Source organism: Octodon degus, unplaced genomic scaffold (genome assembly GCF_000260255.1).
Source record: "Octodon degus isolate 3935 unplaced genomic scaffold, OctDeg1.0 scaffold00002, whole genome shotgun sequence".
NCBI lineage: Eukaryota > Metazoa > Chordata > Mammalia > Rodentia > Octodontidae > Octodon > Octodon degus.
In genome coordinates, this window is record NW_004524578.1 from 1,498,389 (window position 1) to 1,516,900 (window position 18,512).

An 18,512-nucleotide genomic window follows, 5' to 3' on the forward strand; every position below is an offset into this window, starting at 1 on the left:
CAAAATGCAACTCCTCTCTCTGATGGCCAGTGAGTGAAGGGCAACCTCCCGCGCCAATAAGACACCTTCACAGAGAACTCGGGATCTGAACTGCAAATTTTATCAATTAGAATCTAATCAAACACACGCTGGAGATCAGTGAGCCGCACTAGCCTAATTTGTTTAATAGACACTCCCAAACATTATTCACTCTATGCGTCCTTAAAACAGATAAATCCAATTAGACGCATTATACAACTCTAAAACTGGAAACCGACTTGGAAGCTGCCCTCCTGCTTGCCTCCTCTCTGGCGAGTAAAGCAGTCTTCCTTCCTCAACAAGTCCCCTCCCTGGAGTGCAGACACTGCCCCACTTCCTCAGCGGAGGAGCCTTCGCAGACATTCTGCCTTCAGTGATGGAGGATAAGCTTCCCTGCGGCGAGCATCTCTCACAGGTGGCACTCATTAGCCATGACAACAGCGATTTCCTCCCTTCTTCCCTCGCGGCCTGCAGGTGGGCGAGCCCGGCACCAGCCCGACAGCCTGACTCGGGGCTGGGGGTCCGCTGCACACTCGGGCCTTTCCCGCCCCTCCTTCTCCTCTGCTGATTTTTAACCCGGGACAACAGATTTTATGTGATCCCTTATTTAACTTCGTGCTCATTTCAGTTTGTTATTGGGGGAGGGGCGGTAATCGAAGGACTCTGCGCTAACTTCCAACTTTGATAACGCAGGATCTGAGTAACTGCATAAGGTGATGCCCTTTTTGGCCAGATATATTCCATGACAGCCAGGGTGATGGCCCAAGATGGACAGACACACGCAATTTGTGGCACTTTGGGAATTTTGCCACAGTTGTTAACAGCTGACGCTGGCTGCCTATAATAAAATTACTGAAATGAAGGAGGTGGGACCAGCTCTTCAAAGACACCAGATGACAGCCCGGCTGCAGCTCAGCGGCAGAATAGGCTTTGCACTGCAGAGGTGCGGGTTCGATCCCCAGCGTGAAAGGGAGAGAAACCTAACAAATGGCCTTTGCTTCTCTGTAAAACACAGCCTTATCTCGATATTTTAAAATAAATCAATGTAAGAGAGCCGAGATTTTCCTTGGCATGCCTCCATGACAAGACTATTTCTCTTTCTTTAACAATATGTCAGGGATGAAAGAGGAGCTCAGATGGAGCTGAGCCTTGGGGAATACCCTTCAGCAGCAGGCTGGAAAGGGGCCATGTATAGGAAAGGCTCCTTTCGTAAAAGTGCCCATGACTCAGGGTGAGAGATCTTTGTAAGTTAATGTTGTTAGAGCCATGAAAGGTGCGAGAAGGTTAAATGTTCCACCCCAAGAAATCTGAACCCATCAGGAAAAGCACCACCGAAAGTTGCAATTTAGAATTTTAATTCTGCTATCAGCCGTGGTGAAGTAAGTGGTCCTCACCAAAATTTGACAGCAATCAGGAAGCTGGGGAAACGCACAGGCCACGTGTCTGGAGGCATCTAAAAACCAACAAGGCTGTGAGGAGGCAGACCGGCTCCAGGGGTGGAGAGGGAGCACTTCAGAGCCAGGAGACTCCAGAACACGCCACTGCATTCCCTAGATTACGCCCACGTTACTCAGGCAAGAACCAACCTTTCCAGGGATTGCTATCGACCAGGCTTCTCTTTTTTGCCCTTCAGTGGATTCAGCTAATGCAGGTTTGCTGGACCCTACGAAGCAGGCTGTGGTCAGAAGCAGACCCTCAGATTATCTCTACACCTTCTCACACACACTGTCTGAAACAAACCAGGACACCAGGTTTAGGGGGTCACAAAGCAAGTAACTGAAAAGCCAAGGGAAAAACCAACAACAGAAACTGAAGGGGAGTAGCCTGAGGATGGGAGGTACGGGAGGAGCTACGAGGTGATCACTACTCTATTTGAGGTATTTTAGAACAAGCTTCAGGCCCATAAAGCATATGAAAAACCGAAACTAATTTCTAAAAAATGCAGTGTTAGGAATTTTAAAACAAGTCACTGGATAGGACTCTAAAAAGATAGACACAAGGAGGGAACCTGTGGTTAACAGAAAATAGCCTGAACATACCACGGACAGACAGGAGAGCAGCCGCCACGGAGAAGTGAAGAGGCAGCACACAGCGGGCGCCATCAACATTTGAGGCCGCATAGTGCCCTGTGGGGGAGAAGGGCTCTCCCAGGCATCACACGACACTCAACAGCGTCCCTCGCCCATTCCCAGGAGTGTCAGTACCACCCCTCCGCTCCACCTGTGACAACCAAAAAGGTTTCAGGACACTGCCAAATATCACACTGGGCACAAAACTACTTCCGGGCAACATCAATGGGATGGAATGCAAGCAATGGCAGACACATAACATAATCCCAAAAGAAGAAAAGGAGGAAAAGGACAGAAGCCATATTTGAATAAATCGTTGGTAATAATATTCAAAGCTTACCAAAGAAACCAAGTAACAGATTCAAGAAGTAATCATATATCCTAAAATTGGTAAAAGGAATGAACAATAAATCTCTATGCACATGATGGTAAAACTGCTGAAAGCCAAGAATAAAATATGAATCTTAAAAGCAGCCAAAAAGTCAAGAACAGAGCGTCCTCAAGGAAGCAGCAGCACTCTATGCAAGGATGGCATGAAAAGCAGTAAAGTGGAGTTCGCTTCCGGCCCAAAGGCCGAAAGGCCCCAACTGCAGCCCACGGTCTGTGCCTTGAGGGTTGGCATTCAAAACAAAAGTGGTATAAACATATTCTGAAAAAAAATAATTATGGAGAAGCTTTGCCAATTCCAGACTCACATGAAAGAGAAGGAAAAAGATCTCAGATGGAAGTTAGCAGATGCAAGAGGAATAAAAGTAACTGAACTATGAGTGTCTAGGGGTAAATGCAAAAGATATATCAATGGAGAAGACAGCGGTAATCTCAGGAAATTTACAATTAGATATAGAAATAAAGTATGACAATAACAGCACATCAGATAGAATTATGAGGTTGCAGTGAAAAGAAGTATAAAGTCTTCTGAAGACTTTACACTGTACAGACAGGGTTATGACCCTCATTAGACTTTCATTCATCAAGTGTTCTTCCCATAATCTCGAGATCACACTGTCAGAAGAAAAGAAAGATGTACGACTACCAAGAGACTTGAAAATGGGAATCAAATAAAGTGAGTAGTCTAGAAAAATATGAGAGGAGAAGGAATGATTAGGAAAGAAACAGGGCAAATTAAGTAGTGAGGACACAATGAAGCCCAACTATATGCATAATCATCGTAGAGATAACTGCAAGATAAAGATTACCAGTCCAAACTTTCTAAAAATCCAACTATGCACCGCTTACGTGGGACATCATGAAGCATTTAAATAAACCACATGAGTGGCTCTGAGATTTTCAAAAAGGAATAAGGATGACAGTGATAAAAGATATATAATAGGGAGTGATGTTAAAAGGTACATAATAATGGGGAAGGAATATTCTTTTATTTTAAAGTTTGTAGTTGTTACTCCCTGGCGTATTTGTATCCCTTTAAAAATAATATCTGTTAACACTGATGAAGGTGCCATCCATGGTGTCTTACCATTTCAATTTTTAACATTTCTTTGAATGAAAAAAGACAGCACAAATTATGCCAGAAATGCCTTGGGCAATGGTGATTTGGGTGATTTCTTTCTCCCCGCTAAGTCATTTCTAAATTTAATTTGATTTGTCATGCAAAACATATATTTCTTCTGTAACTTTCAGAAATGTCACTTCTAAAAACATTATTAGGTTTCCAGTTGTGCATGTAATGAGCTTAGAAGTCACCATCGTGTTTTAACAAGAAGTAAAAACCTGAATAGATTGAAAAGTCGACCTGGAGCCACAAGAGCGGGTAAGACCCTAGACAGAGAGCTGTCCCATAGTGGCACAGACGAGGCAGGGAAGCCACGACTGACAGAGCAGCGTGGCAATGACTCTGGGCAGAGACCGCCACGGGACCAGAGTCAGGCACCGAGGCTTGGCCGTAAGTGGTGAGCTGGAAAAGGCTCCCTGCAGATGATGCTGAGTAAAAGAATTCTAGAATGACCTGTGAGAGTTGCATCAAAGAGCCTGATGAGGTTACCTCCAGGAAGATTAGAGACCCCTCCAGCTTCCCGCTCGGAGAGGAGAAAGGAACCCTCCTGTAATACAGCAGACCACTCAGCTCTTCCTAAAAGGCCTGCCCTAGGAGGTGATAGATTACCCAGAGTCTCATTCTCTGGGTTCCTCTCAGAGCCTAACAGACCTCAAGGAAAAGAGATGCAGGCTCCAGCAGCCTTTAGCAGCCATCCCGTCCAGTTCAAGGGGGAGAAAGTGACTTCTTCTCCACTTAAAAACACTTTGAGAGCAAGCTCGGCCCAGGGGCCGCTTCAGTAGCAACCGAAATGTGGAAGCTTCTGAGGTTCCTCCCATCTGTCTCTCAGCAAAGGGCAGCACATGGCCCGTCAGGTCACTCCTACCTACATAGTTCCAGGATTTCATGTTATTTTCATACACACTTATTTCAGGATGAAGCTGGTTTTCTTGTCAGGTTCTTTTTAAACATGTTTTAACTTCCACATGAACAAATTGTCCAGCCTAAGTTTTTCATAAGGTCAAATTTGTCTCTTACAATGATGTGATGAGTTGCCAAATAATTGAGATTATTCTAAAATGTTTTGTTCATATTTTTGTTTTATAATTAAAATAAACATTCAGTATAAAGAAAAATGAAATCCGTTCACAGGCCTAGGGCAGCTTCCCTGCTTCCTCTTCCCTTCCCCTTCTTCCCTCCCCTTTACCTACACCTCACCAACACATCAGCCAAGGCCTATGTACTGCAGGTCTTTCACCCAGTATGCCATGTGTGGCTATTAAGAAATATTACAAGACATGAAAGATACAGCTTGAAGAGACAGAGAAAGCACTAGAACCAGACACGGCTGGAGTTTAAAATAATTGACACAGTTATAAAGGCAGAGCCCTTAGGCCTTAGCAGGCTGGAGACAGGCATTTTGGGGTAGGAGTGGGGTGTGGTACATTTAAAGCAAAGAAAATGTGATTTCCTTCACTTTCTTAATCACTAGCTATAGGTAATTCCCATAAATCATGGGGCCATATAAAATTCAGACTGTTGGTGAGTGGCTAGAAAACCTCAAGGTCTCAAAACGAACTAAGTCGGGACTTCCACCCAGGGAGGGAACAGGGACCTAATTCTATCCGAAGTAGGCAAAACAGCCCATTCTATTTGTACAAGATCGGTAACGTACTCAGGGATCACCACAGGAATGGTGAAAGGGGCAGAGTCCTGCGCCCTTCCATGCTGCCCATCAAAAGCTTGATTTGCGAATCTGTCCCATTTTCTCCTGGGACAGCCAGAGACTAAGAAAGCCATTTGTGCTAGGACTTCACTTGGGCCTACAGATGCCCAATAGGTTACTAAAATCATAAATGTTTGACTTTTGCTTTTGTATCCTCATTGCTATAAAACTTAGGTCACATCTCCTCTCAGTTGTGTATACAGACACATTAAACAAGCCTTACCATGCTTATCCCTTGATTTTACATATTCTCACCCCACTCAAGATTCAGGGTGCTGGGTTGCCAAAGACATTCAACTGTGCCTGCAAGCCTCCACCTCCTGTCCTAAACCTGTAATTACCTGGATTCCAGAAAGTGCAGAGCTCCATGTGGCCGAGACCACCACGACAGAGATCATCCTGTCCAGAGAAGAAACCATGTTCCAGCCACACAGATTCTAAACCATGACACAAGAACCAAGATCCTGGTCACCTGGTCCCTACTCCACCAAACACCCTTCAAAGCTGGTCTCTGAGCCTTGTGATGGACCAGTCATGGGCCAGTCCAAACCCCTTATACCAGACAGGGCCCCACCAGCGACCTACACTGGAGTCCTCCTATCTTCCCTCTTACTTTCCAATTAAAACTTTTTTCTATTAATTTGCGATTTAGTTTTAATTACATTTTTACTAAAGCAAGGGCCCAAGTGAGCTCTGATCAATAAAAGTAATAGATAAAGTAAATAACATGCAAGAACAGATGGGTAATATGAACAAAGATGGAAATTCTAAGAAATAACTGAAAAGAAATTTTGGAGATCAAAAACATAGTAGCAAAACTGGCAAGCACCTTCAGGGGCTTACTGGAGTACCAGACACATGAAAGAACCTCGGGCCTCAGAATACACTAACGGAAATTTTGAAAAGCAAGAAGAACAAAGACTGAAAGCAAAAAACAGAACAGAATAACCTAGGAATACAGGACAATTAGAGAAAGTGTAGCATATAATAGAAACATCAGGAGAAGGGAGAAAAGAACAAAAGAAATGACTGAAATAATGACTAAAGTTTCCACCACATTAATATCAGACTCCAAAACACAAGTACAATAGTTAAAGATAAATGTCAAAAACAGAAACAATATATCTATGTCAAGAATCCTCAAATGAGAAGAAAAAAAAAAAAGACAAAATCCTGGAAGAACCCTGTGGAAAAAGTACCTATTTACTGAGGATATAAGAATTATATCCAACTTTTCCTCAAAAGATAGGCAAGCAAAAAAAAAAAAAATTCAATTTTTAAAATGTTAAGAGAAGGGCCAGCCAAATAGCTAAGCGGATTAAAGTGCCTGCAAGCAGGCACAGGGGCCAGGGTTCGATCCCCAGGCCTGCTGTGTGGATGCCCACCCTGCCCCTGGAGTGTGCTGAGATCACAATTGAGACTGGCTGTGGTGGCACGTGCCTGTAATTCCAGCTCTTGGGAGGCTGTGAACAGGCAGATCACTACAAGTCCGATCTAGTAGTGAGACCCTGAACACCTGTAGATCCTTCCCTAAAATACAAAAATAGAATAAATAATAAAAATAAAGTGTTAAGAGAAAAAAAGAAAACTAGCCTGGAATTGTGTGTTCTGAGAAATGAACCTTCAAAAGTGCAGGAAAAATAAAGATTGCCTCACAAAAACAAAAATCAAGAGTGTTTCTTGCTAGTAGGCCATCTTTGTTACAAGAAGTTCTTTGGAAAGAAGTAAAATGAATATATTTGAGGCCAGAAACTCAAATGTACATAAAGAAGAACTGCCGGAGGAGTAAGCGAAGGTTACCAGAAAGTTTTACTTATTATTCATTTTGTTAGCTAAATACAGATATAGATAGATAGATAGATAGATAGATAGATAGATAGATAGATAGATAGATGCCTAGACATAAAGATATACAAGCTACATTATGCCATTATAAGGTACTCATGCTGGCCCTAAATTGAAAATAGTGCTATTTGAAAGTAGACTTAGATTAGTTTAAATGTATATTGCAAACTCTAAAGCAATCACTAAAGAAAGTGTAAGAAAAAGAAAGTATATCCAGTATTCTAAGAAAGAGAGAAAAAAAATCATATAATCTGCTCAAATGAAGACTAACAAGGCAGAAAGAGAAGCTAAAAACAGGAGTAACAGCTGAGGACAACAAAGAGAAAACAGCAAATACAGTACAGATTAATCCAACTATCATTTTGAATTTCAGTGGTCTAAATGTACCAATTAAAAGACAAAATCATTAAAGTACTTAAAAAACACACACACACAACTCTATGTTGTCTACAAGAAACTCACACTAAATATAAAGACACAAATAATTAAAGATCAATGAAGGGAGTAAAATACACCATGCTATCACTAATCAAAAGAAAGCTATATTAATTTCACACACAAAACACTTCAAAGCAAGGGGAGTTATCAGGGATAAAGAACGATATTATGTAATGATCAAGGAATTAATTCTCCAAGAAAACACAACTTGTTGTCCTTAAATGGACTGTGTCTAACAAGACCACTGAAGTACTGGCAACAAAAACTGACAGAACTACCTGGGTGTGGCGGCACATTTCTGTAATCCCTGTACTTAAGGAGCTGAGGCAGGAGGACCCCTGTGAGTTCAAGACCAGCCTGGGCTACACAGTGAGCTGAAGGCCAGCCGGAGCTGCACAGTGAGACGCTGTCTCAGAAAAAAATGTGACAACTGTAAGCGTAAACAGTTGAACACAAAGCAGATGTGCGGCACACGTCTGTAATCCCAGACTCTGGGAAACCAAAGCAAGAGGATCACAAGTTCAAATCTATCCTGGAGACAGTAATTTCGACAGATCTTGTCTCAAATAAGCAAAGGGATGGGGATGCAGCTTGGTACAAAAGCCCGGGCTTCAGTATCCACTGAGGAAAAACAAAAAAGACAAACATATTATCATAGTTGAAGGTTTTATTTTAACAGCCACTTATTAGAAATGGACAGATAGGGTGCACAGAGGTAGCTCAGCAGTATAAACTCTTGCCTGGCAAGTGCAAGGTTCTGAGTTAGTTCCTTGGTATCACCAAAAAAAAAAAGGACAGCAAATCAGTGAGGACACAGCTACAATACCACCAACCAACTGCAAGCAGTCAGTATCCAGAGTGTGGCTAGAACCTCACTGAACAGCACACTGCATACTCTCAGTACCTCATAGAACATGCAACACGATAGAACACCCCTCTGAGGCTATCTATACAGCATGCTCAGAAATGAAGTGAAGGTAGCCAACAAAGTATGCTGTCCGCCCATCATGGAGCTAAACTAGAAATCAACAACAGAACGGCAACTGGAAGATCCTAAAACACACAGAAATTAAATAACATGATTCTAAACATTCGGGTCAAAGACGAAATCTGAAGAGACAAGAAAATATTTTGAACCAAACAAAAATGAAAGCATAACTTCTACAAGTTTGGGGGATGACGTGGGAGCAGAGCACTGCAGAGTACTCAATGAACACACAGTGTTAGAAAAAATAAGCCGGGGAGATGGCTCAGCAGCGTAAGTGCCGGACTAGCACGTGCAAGGTCCTGAGTTCAATCCCTGGGACCACAAGCAAATAAGTAAATAAATAAATATCTGAAATCAACAATCTACAGCTTTCACCTTTAGAAGAAATAAATAAACCCTGGGGCCGGGGAGATGGCTCAGTGGAATATGTGCTTCCCAGGCAAGCGCAAGGGCCTGAGTTCAATCCCCAGTTCCGCAAAAATAAATAAATAAACAAATAAATAAACAAACAAACCCAAAGTAACCACAAGAAATTATTAGACCCAAAGCCAACAAAAATGAAAATCAGAAATTAATAGGCAAACTGAACAAAAATAAAACCTCCTTCTTTCAAAATAAAATCAGTAAGTTGCTAACCAGGCTAAGAAAAGACAGAGAGAATATAAATTATTAATGTTAGAAATGGAAAAAAGAGCTGGGGAGATGGCTCAGTGGAATAAGCACTTCCCTGGCAAGTGCAAGGGCCTGAGTTCAATCCCCGGTTCCGCAAAAATAAATAAATAAAGAAAGAAATGGAAAAAAAAAAAAAAGAAGACACTATCACAGATTCTTTGAGCATTAAATAATATACTGAATATTATGAACTCTACGCTCACCATTTGGTAAACTAAATAAAACAGATCAATTCTTTGAAAGGCATAATTTGCCAAAATTCAGATAAGAAAACATGGATAATTTAAATATGCCTGTATGATTAAAGAAATTCAACCAGTCACAGAAAATAAGAGGCCTGGGTGGGTTCTCTGGAAAATTCTACCTCACAATGAAGGAAGAAAAGGCACCACTTCCACATGACCTCTCTTAGAGGATGGAAGTGGGGGATACCTCCTAAATCCTTCTGAGTGGTCAGTATCCTACTTATACCAAAAGCAGACATCGTGAATGAAAGGTAAAAATACAACTAAATACCACGATCAAAATGGATTAATTTCAGATACACAAAGCTTGTTCAAAATACACATATAAATTAATGAAATCTATCAAATCAACCAATCAAAATGGAGAAATCACATAATCTTACAAATAGATGCAGAAAAAGCATTTGACAAAAAATCAGCATTTATTAATGAAAAAAGCCTTTCAATAAACTAAGAATGAGGGCCGGCCAGATAGCTCAGCAGACTAAAGCACCAGCTTAGGCAGCAGTGGCTGGGTTCAATCCCCGGGCCTGCCGTACCGGCCCCGCCCCCAGGGCACACTGAGATGGCAACTGAGACTGGGCATGGTGGCACGTGCCTGTAATCCCAGCACTTGGGAGGCTGAAAGCAGGAGGATCACTACAAGTCCAATCTATGTAGTGAGACCCTGTTGACCCTGTACTAAATACATTAAATAAATAAATAAACAAAGAATGGGGCAATTCCCTAAACTTAATGAAGAGCAGCTACAAAACCTTACAGCTAAGCTCTTACCTTCTGCCAAGAAACTCAGTCTTTCCACTGAGATGAGGAATGAGGCAAGAATGCTCTCTCTTGTGTCTCCTTTTCAATATCACGCTGGAATTACTAGCTAACACAGGAAATTAAAACAAGGAAATAAAGATATGCAGATTGTAAAGAAACAAAAATTACAACAGATGACAGTCTCTGTAGAAAATCTGAATCATTAATAGAAATATCTTCTGGAGCTAAGAAGTCCTTATACCACAGTTGGACAATGTAAGTTTACTATTCAAAAGCTATCACTGCCAGGCATGGCGGTGTACCCCTGTAATCCCAATACTTGGGATGCTGAGGCAGGAGGACCACTGAGAGCTCTAGACCATCCTGGGCTACAAAGTGAGCTGAAGGCCAGCCTGAACTGTACAATCATATCCTATATCAAAAAAAAATTACTTACTCTCCTAATGAACAATTTACCCAAAATGAACAAGTGGATTTTGAAATGTAAAACATAATACCACTAAACACCTAAAAAATAAATATGTATGTATCTTAGGTGTAAGTCTACAATAAAAAGTTTTTATGGGGAAAACTACAAAACTCCTATGGAAGCCACTAAATACACGGAGGACAATTCAATTTTTATAGAATCAGTCTTGTTAAGATATCAGTTTCCATCTTGATCCGTGTAGATTACTATCCCAATGAAAATCCTAGTAAGATATTTGGGGGATACTGCCAAAATGATTCTAAAGTTTATACAAAAAAGGCAAGAGACCAGAAGACTCAGCATAATATTGAAGAAAAACGAACTTGTAGGACTGCCGTTGCTCAACTTCAGGTCCTCTAATAAAGCAACAAAGATCAAGACAATAAGCTATTGTTGAAAGAAGAGATACGCAGACCAACTGAACAGAACAAAGACCAGACCGGAAAGCTGTACTCGATGGTCTTTTCAAAAATGAGGCAACTGGATATCCATGTGGAAAAGAAAATAAGTGAAAAGGAAAGGAGGGAAGGGGAGAGAGAAAGAAAAGAAAGAAGAAAAAAAGAAAGGACAAGGATGGGAAGGGAAGGGAAAGGAAGGGAAGAGAAGTGAAGAGAAAGGAAGGAGAGTCAGCTGACACAGACCTTACACCCTTTGCAGAGGAAGCAAGGAAAGAAGGGAAGAAGAAAGGAAATGAAAAAGGAGGTAGAGAAAGAGAGAGGGAGGTAGAAAGAGTCAGGAGGGGAGGGGGCTTCATCCAAGTTAACTTCTGCTACATAAAAAACACTGTCAAGAAAACAAGAAGACATTCACAGGTTGGGGGACAAATCTGATAAAGGACTCTTACTCAAATATATACAAAGATTTCATGAAATTAAAAAGCTAGAGAATAAACAACCTGAATACAAATCAAGTCAAGCTTCTTAACAGACACTTCACCAAAGAAATACAGACAGCATGCAAGCCTACGAAAGATGTTCCACATTATACGTCATCAGAAAAACACACAATCAAACAATGAGATGCCACTGCACAGCTACTAGAAAGAAGACCTGGAACCGAGGCAGTGGCAAACGCTGGCACAGATGGGGAGGAGGAGAGCTCTCGTCTACTGCTGATGGGAACGAAGGGTGCCATGGCTGCTTTAGAAGACAGTTCAAGAGGTTTTTTATTTTTTTAAAAAAACTAAACATACTTTTACCATTCAGCCTAGTAATTACCATTTTTGTATTTACCCAAATGTGTTGAAACTTAAACCCAAATGAAAAGCCAGCATGTAGATATTTATAATAGCTCTATTCATAACAGGATGTCCTTCAGCAGACGAATGACTACACTGTGATACCCACAATGCAACATGACGCATAGCTAAAAAGAAGTGAGCTATGAGGTTATGAAAACTCATGGAGTATCACTAAATGAGAAAAGGTAACCTAAAAGAGTTACACACTGTAGGACTCCAACTGCAGACATTTGGGGAACAGCACAACTGTGCCCATAGGAAAACCATCCAGGTTGCCTGTGTAGGTAGGAGAAGGCCTAGCAGGCAGTACGTTAGGGGCCATGAAACTGCCTAGCACAACACAACTACGGTGAACACACGTGGCCACATGTCTGTCCAAGCCTCTGACACACACACCACCATGAGCAAGAAGCAATGTAAACTATAGGCTTCGGATGGCGATGATTTGTCAGTACAGGTTGGTCAGATGTCACAAAAGTACCATGAGTGGGGTATTCTGACAAAGAGAGGTCACATGGAAGTATATGAGAAACCTCATGCCCTCCCTTCATTTTGCTGTGAACCTCCACTTGCTTGTGCAGGGTCTTACTCTGCAGCTGGAACTCTGATCCTCCTGTTTTCAGCCTCCCTAGCACTGGGATTATAAGCGTGTGCCACCACGCCTGGGCTAGGTTATCAGCTCAGCATACCCAGAGGTGGGGCTGGCACAGCATGTGGGGCCAGGGATCAAACCCCAGCCCCTGCGCTTGCCTAAGTAGTCCACTGAGCTATCTTGCCGGCCCTAAGAGTAAAGTATTTTTTACAAGTCATTAGGATAAAAATACTTTACTCTCCTTGGATATTCATCCTTATAATGTATTCTAGGAATGCAATTATTGTAAGCAATATCCAGTAATATTCAGTTACAGTTGCAGCATGTTATACAGTAGCAAGTAAATGCAGAATCGTAACCCTAACGACCCTGAGCAAGGTCACCAAGGGACTCCAGACAAACCACAAGCCCTCAGGACCTGGGGCCCCACAACCAGGGTTGCGTTCTAAACACAAGCCTACTCAGTTCTACTGTCTTATCGCCATAAAGCTGGATTTGCAGTCCAAAAGTCTATAAAATTCCAACAATCACTCAGGCATTAATTATGTGTTTGTATTTGTGTATAATTGTGTATTGATTCATATTATTTGCTCTAAACACCGTGCCTTCCAGACCTGTTTTCCTAAGCGCGAGCGCTTATCCTATGCAAATCAACCTGAGAATGGCCTTTAGATGTGCGTGTCCAATCAACTAAATCAGTAGCATGATCAGAGCAGAAACATTACTGGAATCATCCGCAGTTTAGAACTTCTCTGCACGTCATTTCCAAGTGATTCCTTATGAATTATCTCATGCCCACCCTGTGACAAGCCCATGAGGAAGATCAATAATCATCACAAGTCAGACTATGCATTTGGAAATAACCAGGGAGGCACCTTCCCTCCACCTACCTATGTCCATGACGCTGCGTACACGGCTGTGTGCCATGGACAGTACAGCTAATCATCCGTTTCCTCTTCCCTAGGCCACCCTAGGCCTGACCCTGTCCCACTTTGAGGGTTTCCCCCAAAGTTCTTGCACTGAAACTTAAACTCCTTGCTGCCCCAGTGTTGGGAGTTGGGGGGGTGCCTGGGTCACAGGGGTAGAGTGCACAGGAAGGGATGAACTCCTTGCTCAGGGAACCGGGTAATTTCCCAGGGACTGGATCAGCTGCCACAAGGACAGGTTGCCAATCAGCTGAGGCTGCCCGTCCCTCTGCCTCCTCCGCATGAACCCACTTGCCCTTGGTGAGAAAAGCTAAGGCAGCACCAGGTCCCCAGCAGCTGGCACCACGCTGTTGGACTTCCCAGCCTCCAGATCCACCAGTCCAAATAAGCCACCTTCCCTATAAATGGTGCAGTCTCAGGTATTTTGTTACAGCAAAAGCAAATACACTAAGAAAGACCTTCCTATTCTTTACCTGTATTTTCCCTCCTCTCTAACTCCCCCACACTCAACGCTCACAGCATCTTCTACTGCATATAGCCTTGTTCCTGCCTCCCCAACTTAGAGATTCACCACACATTCCCACTCCCTACCTAGAGGCTCACCAAGGGGCCCTAAATCACTGGACAGGACCCCAGTGCATAAAGCACATTCATAAAAGACTCAAATTTTATATATTTAAAATATGTGCACATTTCTTTCATCTTAATCTATAGTTTACATTCTTGGATTCAACAGAAGTATCTTGCTTTGGATTTTTCCAGCTAGAAAAATGTGCTACAGCAAGCACAGCTTCACAGACCCTCGCCGTGCTACCTCTCCACTCCCCCGGGCTACCCAGACAGGGGTCCGAAGCAACACATGCACCCTGAAGAGTTCGAGACCTCACACACTATCAATACGTCATCACTTCTATCTTACAAGGTATGCTTCTAGACCATTATCAAACAAAAAGTGTCAGTAAAACGACCAGAAGTTTGACAAGTTCTAAGAACTTTCCCTCCTTCTTTTCAATTTCAAGAAGTTTTATAACAAAATTTGCAACAAAGATCAAGCAGGAGCCAAGATTCCATAGAGCGCATCTTGCAGAATGTATGCCGCCTCCACTGCCCTTCTGAACTCTGTGTCCAGTACGTGAAAGCTCTTCCTGTATTCTCCAACTAGCAAACTCCTACTCATCTTAAGAACTCTTTTGACCTCCTTTGAGAGATAATTCCCCGCCACTGTAGTAGGAAATTTTTCCTCTGCAGATCCGCAGCGCTTAGTATAGATGTCTGTGTGAAATTTCATCGTATGTGGTCATTGAGGATCTACTTGTTATTTTTCCCTACCTCCACTGCAAGACATATGAAAATAGAAATCATCCCTTATTCATCTGTGAATTCTCAGGATCCAGCAAAGTGGTTGCTTGGACCCCAATAAATAGATGTGGAGTAAACTGACAAGATAACAAATGATCTTTCATGAAAATAAAATATGCAGCACCACATGCCATCTCCATATAACTCCCGCCAAGAAATGTCTCCTGACACAAAGGAGAACAACACTAACAATCTTTCTAGCAGGGGGAGGGGGGCCAAGTACAGCCTCTAGAACAGCTCTGTCGGAATGGGCAAATGACCCCTGAGGGTTGACTTGTGAAGGAATCTGTACCAGCCAAGATGTTCTCACACAGAACCCTCCGAGAACCATGGTGTCTCTGATCCAGGGAGCTGAGATTTCAGCTGGAAACACTTGGCAACATTTCAGGACTAGGCAGAGCCCAGCAGGCCTGGAATACAAGTGTCTACGTATTTCATTAAGGCTGCTATAGACACTTCTTCTCAACAGGATCTCAGGACAGTCACCTTCAATCAGTTCCAGTTCAGTCAGTTTAAGTAGATTAAACGGACTTTGTTCTGCAGAAGCAGGTCCCAAGTGCAGGAGAGGCAGCAGATGTGGGACAAGGGACCTGTGAGTCCAGGGCGGGTCGGCCTCGTCACTCTGGCTCTAAGGCCCCTGGGCAGTCCATCACTCACTCCGCTCTAGGACAAGGTGAGTGGCTACAGGATGCAGAAGGAACAGAAGTGCTGAGAAGGATCGGTGTGCGTCAAGCCCTTTCCCTTTATTCTCTCAAGGCCCTGTGAAGTACTACTATTATTCTCATTTTACAGGTGAGAAATCAGGGCTTAGGAAGATGAAGTGGTTTTGTGAAAGCTACTCCGCAAATTCGCAGTGTTGACTGGCTAGATGTTTGGTGTCATCACCACCAGAGTGACACTGCAGCCTTGTGCCACCCCCACCAGGACCCTGGCTGCCGAAAGCCATCTCCACATGTGACACAGGGATGGAGAGGACACATAGTGCTTAAGGTGTGCTGTTTTTAAAAATTTTATAATGCAACAGAGTTTGGAAATTTTTCACATCATTAATGCTAACTTACATCTTAACTTTCCCTAAGAGCCAGCATGTGTCACACTACCTGGATTCCTTCAGAGTCCCTTCCCATGTTCATGATGGGGGCCAGAATTTGTAGGTCTTGCTGCCAGGTACCTCTGACTTAATTTTATTTAAAAAAAAAAAGATGTAAAAGGTGATTAAATCCATTGGCACTAATGGTGTTTCAAGAGTCCTTCAGGGACAGCCATGCACACATGACCAGTAGCTCACAGCAGGTGTCTGGAATGTGTTTAAAGAGGCAAAGGTGCCAGCACAAAAGGTCCACAGGTCTCCTTGAGTGGGCAACGGTCCCCTCTCTAAAGACCGCTGCTACAGTCTACAGCCGTGAAAGGCCTCGGCAGGGCACCTACACCATCCCCTCAAGCCCTGCCACAAGGACACTCCCTTGAAGGGCTGCTGTGGAGCAGCAGACACCCAGCTAGAGCAGACCTGGGAAAGGGGACGGCAGCAGGGACCTGGATCCCTTCTCCCATAGCATATGCCCCTTGCGGAGTGTGTGACCTCAGCAGCTGGACCCTCCCGGGTGTGATCATTGTATGAGAGGTCCAGCATCCCGTGTCCAGCTCTGTAGCGAGTTTCTTAAGGTTTCTCTCGGTTTTCATCTCAGCACAATGACCCAGAAGCCCTACAGTGCCCATTCTGTTAGCAGGAGGTCAAGGCTCTGAATGCTTAAGAAACCTACCTAAGATCAGCCCTCCAAGTACCGGCAAAGCCAGAGGCTCTCGACATCCCAAGTACAAATCCTAAGCTCCTTAGAGAAACCTAGGAGCTCTTCTGTCGTCCTCAGCGAGTGCCCTGGAGCCTTTACGCCGCCGCCTCCCACAGCCTCACAGCCCCTCCACTTCCTTCATCCTGGCTGCCATCCTCACACAGAACCCAAACTTCCTCCTTCAGCTTCTTACCTCCAACTCAATGTCTTCATCCTTTCTCCTTTCCCGTAGCCCGCACTCTAGACAGCAGCTGACTGACACCACGGGGCAGTGCAGGACAGCGGCTATTTAATCTCATGGTGACTCTTCCTATCCTCACACACGCATTCAGTACCTAAAGCAGGATTTTGTTGCAGGAGGAAGCAGCGTCCACTCCACACGTTGTACTACGGGGAAGGAAGCCTCCATCACAGCATTTAGCCGGGGTACATGGCATAATGCCCATCAGCATAGTAGTGAGGAGAGCCAGCTACAGGATTATGAACTCTCACCTGTCAGTTTACACCTCTCCACTTGACCCCCTCAGGTGGTCCTTAGCGCCTTCTATCTGGAGCGGCTGCTAATCAGCAATCACGCATATTTCCCGCCATATTAAGCCCTCCTCACGAACATCACTATCCCTTTGTCTCACCCTACCACACCCCCTTGGCCTCCAGAACAGAGCAGACCCCATACATTGTACAGACCGCACCTCCAGACCCTCGTACAATGAAAGAATCGCTTCTGTGAAGAACCGGCACCACAGGAAGGCCACACCAATGAGCAGGGAGTACTCGGAGCCTCTGCAGGGGGCAAAAGGCAAGTTGACACCCAGACTACACAGCCTGACCCCGGTAAAGCTGCAAGGCAGGAGGCTGGGGTTTACGGAAGCTGCCGAAAGGGACAGAAAAGTCCATCTCTGGCGTGGGGCCTGAGTCCTGGGTGCAGGGCTGACAGCATCTGTCCTTACCTGGAAGCGGCAAATGTTCAGGATGCAGATGGGAGTGGGCAGTCTCAGCTCCCAGCGCTGGCCCTCTGCCCTCTGCCCTCTGCCCAGGAAGATACACCAGGCAGAAAGCCAGGGCCAGGCCTCTACCCAGAGAAACTACACCTAACTGAACGCCACGCAGGAACGGCAGAAAAGCCTAGAAGTGGCTAAACTGCCTTGCATGCATTAGTCTCGCTCACTCCAGGGCAACAGAAATGTGACCCTCAGTATCGGGTCTCCAGACTGATTCCCAACTCTTGATACTTTCCCCTGAGTTCCTAAGTTGAGGGGAAGGCAGGACCCAAGTACCCACACACAGGTGGCCGAGAACTGGATCTCGGCCCGCAGCGCCTCCTCCTCCCCGGGGGAGACCCAAGCAGTCGACCCAAGCAGCTGGTCCCGGGTGAAGAGGGCGTCAGGGCCACGCGATACCCGCCCCAGCCCGCGGACGCCGGACTCACCACGTCCATGATCTGCAGGAGACTGAGGGAGAAGTACACGGTGAGCGGCTGCGAGTCGTTGGCCACGGGCCTCTCCAAGGGGTTGTAGTTCTTGACCAATTCCTTGTAGAGCTTCCTCTGGAACTCGCCTTGCAGGGACACTTCAGAGGAAGAGAGCCCGGCGGGCTGCTCAAGGAAGGCCGGCGGGGTGCAGGCAACCAGCGCCCCCTGCCCCGGCAGCACCCCGCCGCCTGCGGACCCCAACCTGCCCGGGACCCCGCGAGGAACGCAGAAGCGCAGTTGCGCGGAGCTGGGAGCAGCGCTTTACCGTGCAGGAGCGACGCGACCAGCGCCAGCCAGGCGCCTCCCCGCCGGCCGCGCATGCTGCGTCCCAGCTGTCGCCCGCGCCGGAGTCACCGGAGCCACCGCCGTCGCCTGGGCCTGCGCCTGCGGCCGCACAGCGCCGCTCCAGCCCG

At 44.8% G+C, this 18,512-nt stretch overlaps 1 protein-coding gene across 1 annotated transcript in view; it reads right to left on the reverse strand.

Annotated features, from left to right (window-relative positions):
* Chrna7 (cholinergic receptor nicotinic alpha 7 subunit) overlaps positions 1-18,428 on the reverse strand; it is a 114,145-nt gene extending 95,717 nt beyond the window's left edge. The window contains exons 1-2 of the mRNA NM_001323272.1: positions 18,365-18,428; positions 18,058-18,197 (exon numbers count right to left, since the gene is read on the reverse strand). Coding sequence (NP_001310201.1) covers positions 18,058-18,197; positions 18,365-18,419 — 195 coding nt within the window. The 5' untranslated portion in view covers positions 18,420-18,428. The remainder of the gene's footprint in view (positions 1-18,057; positions 18,198-18,364) is intronic.
* Positions 18,429-18,512: the final 84 nt, after the last annotated feature.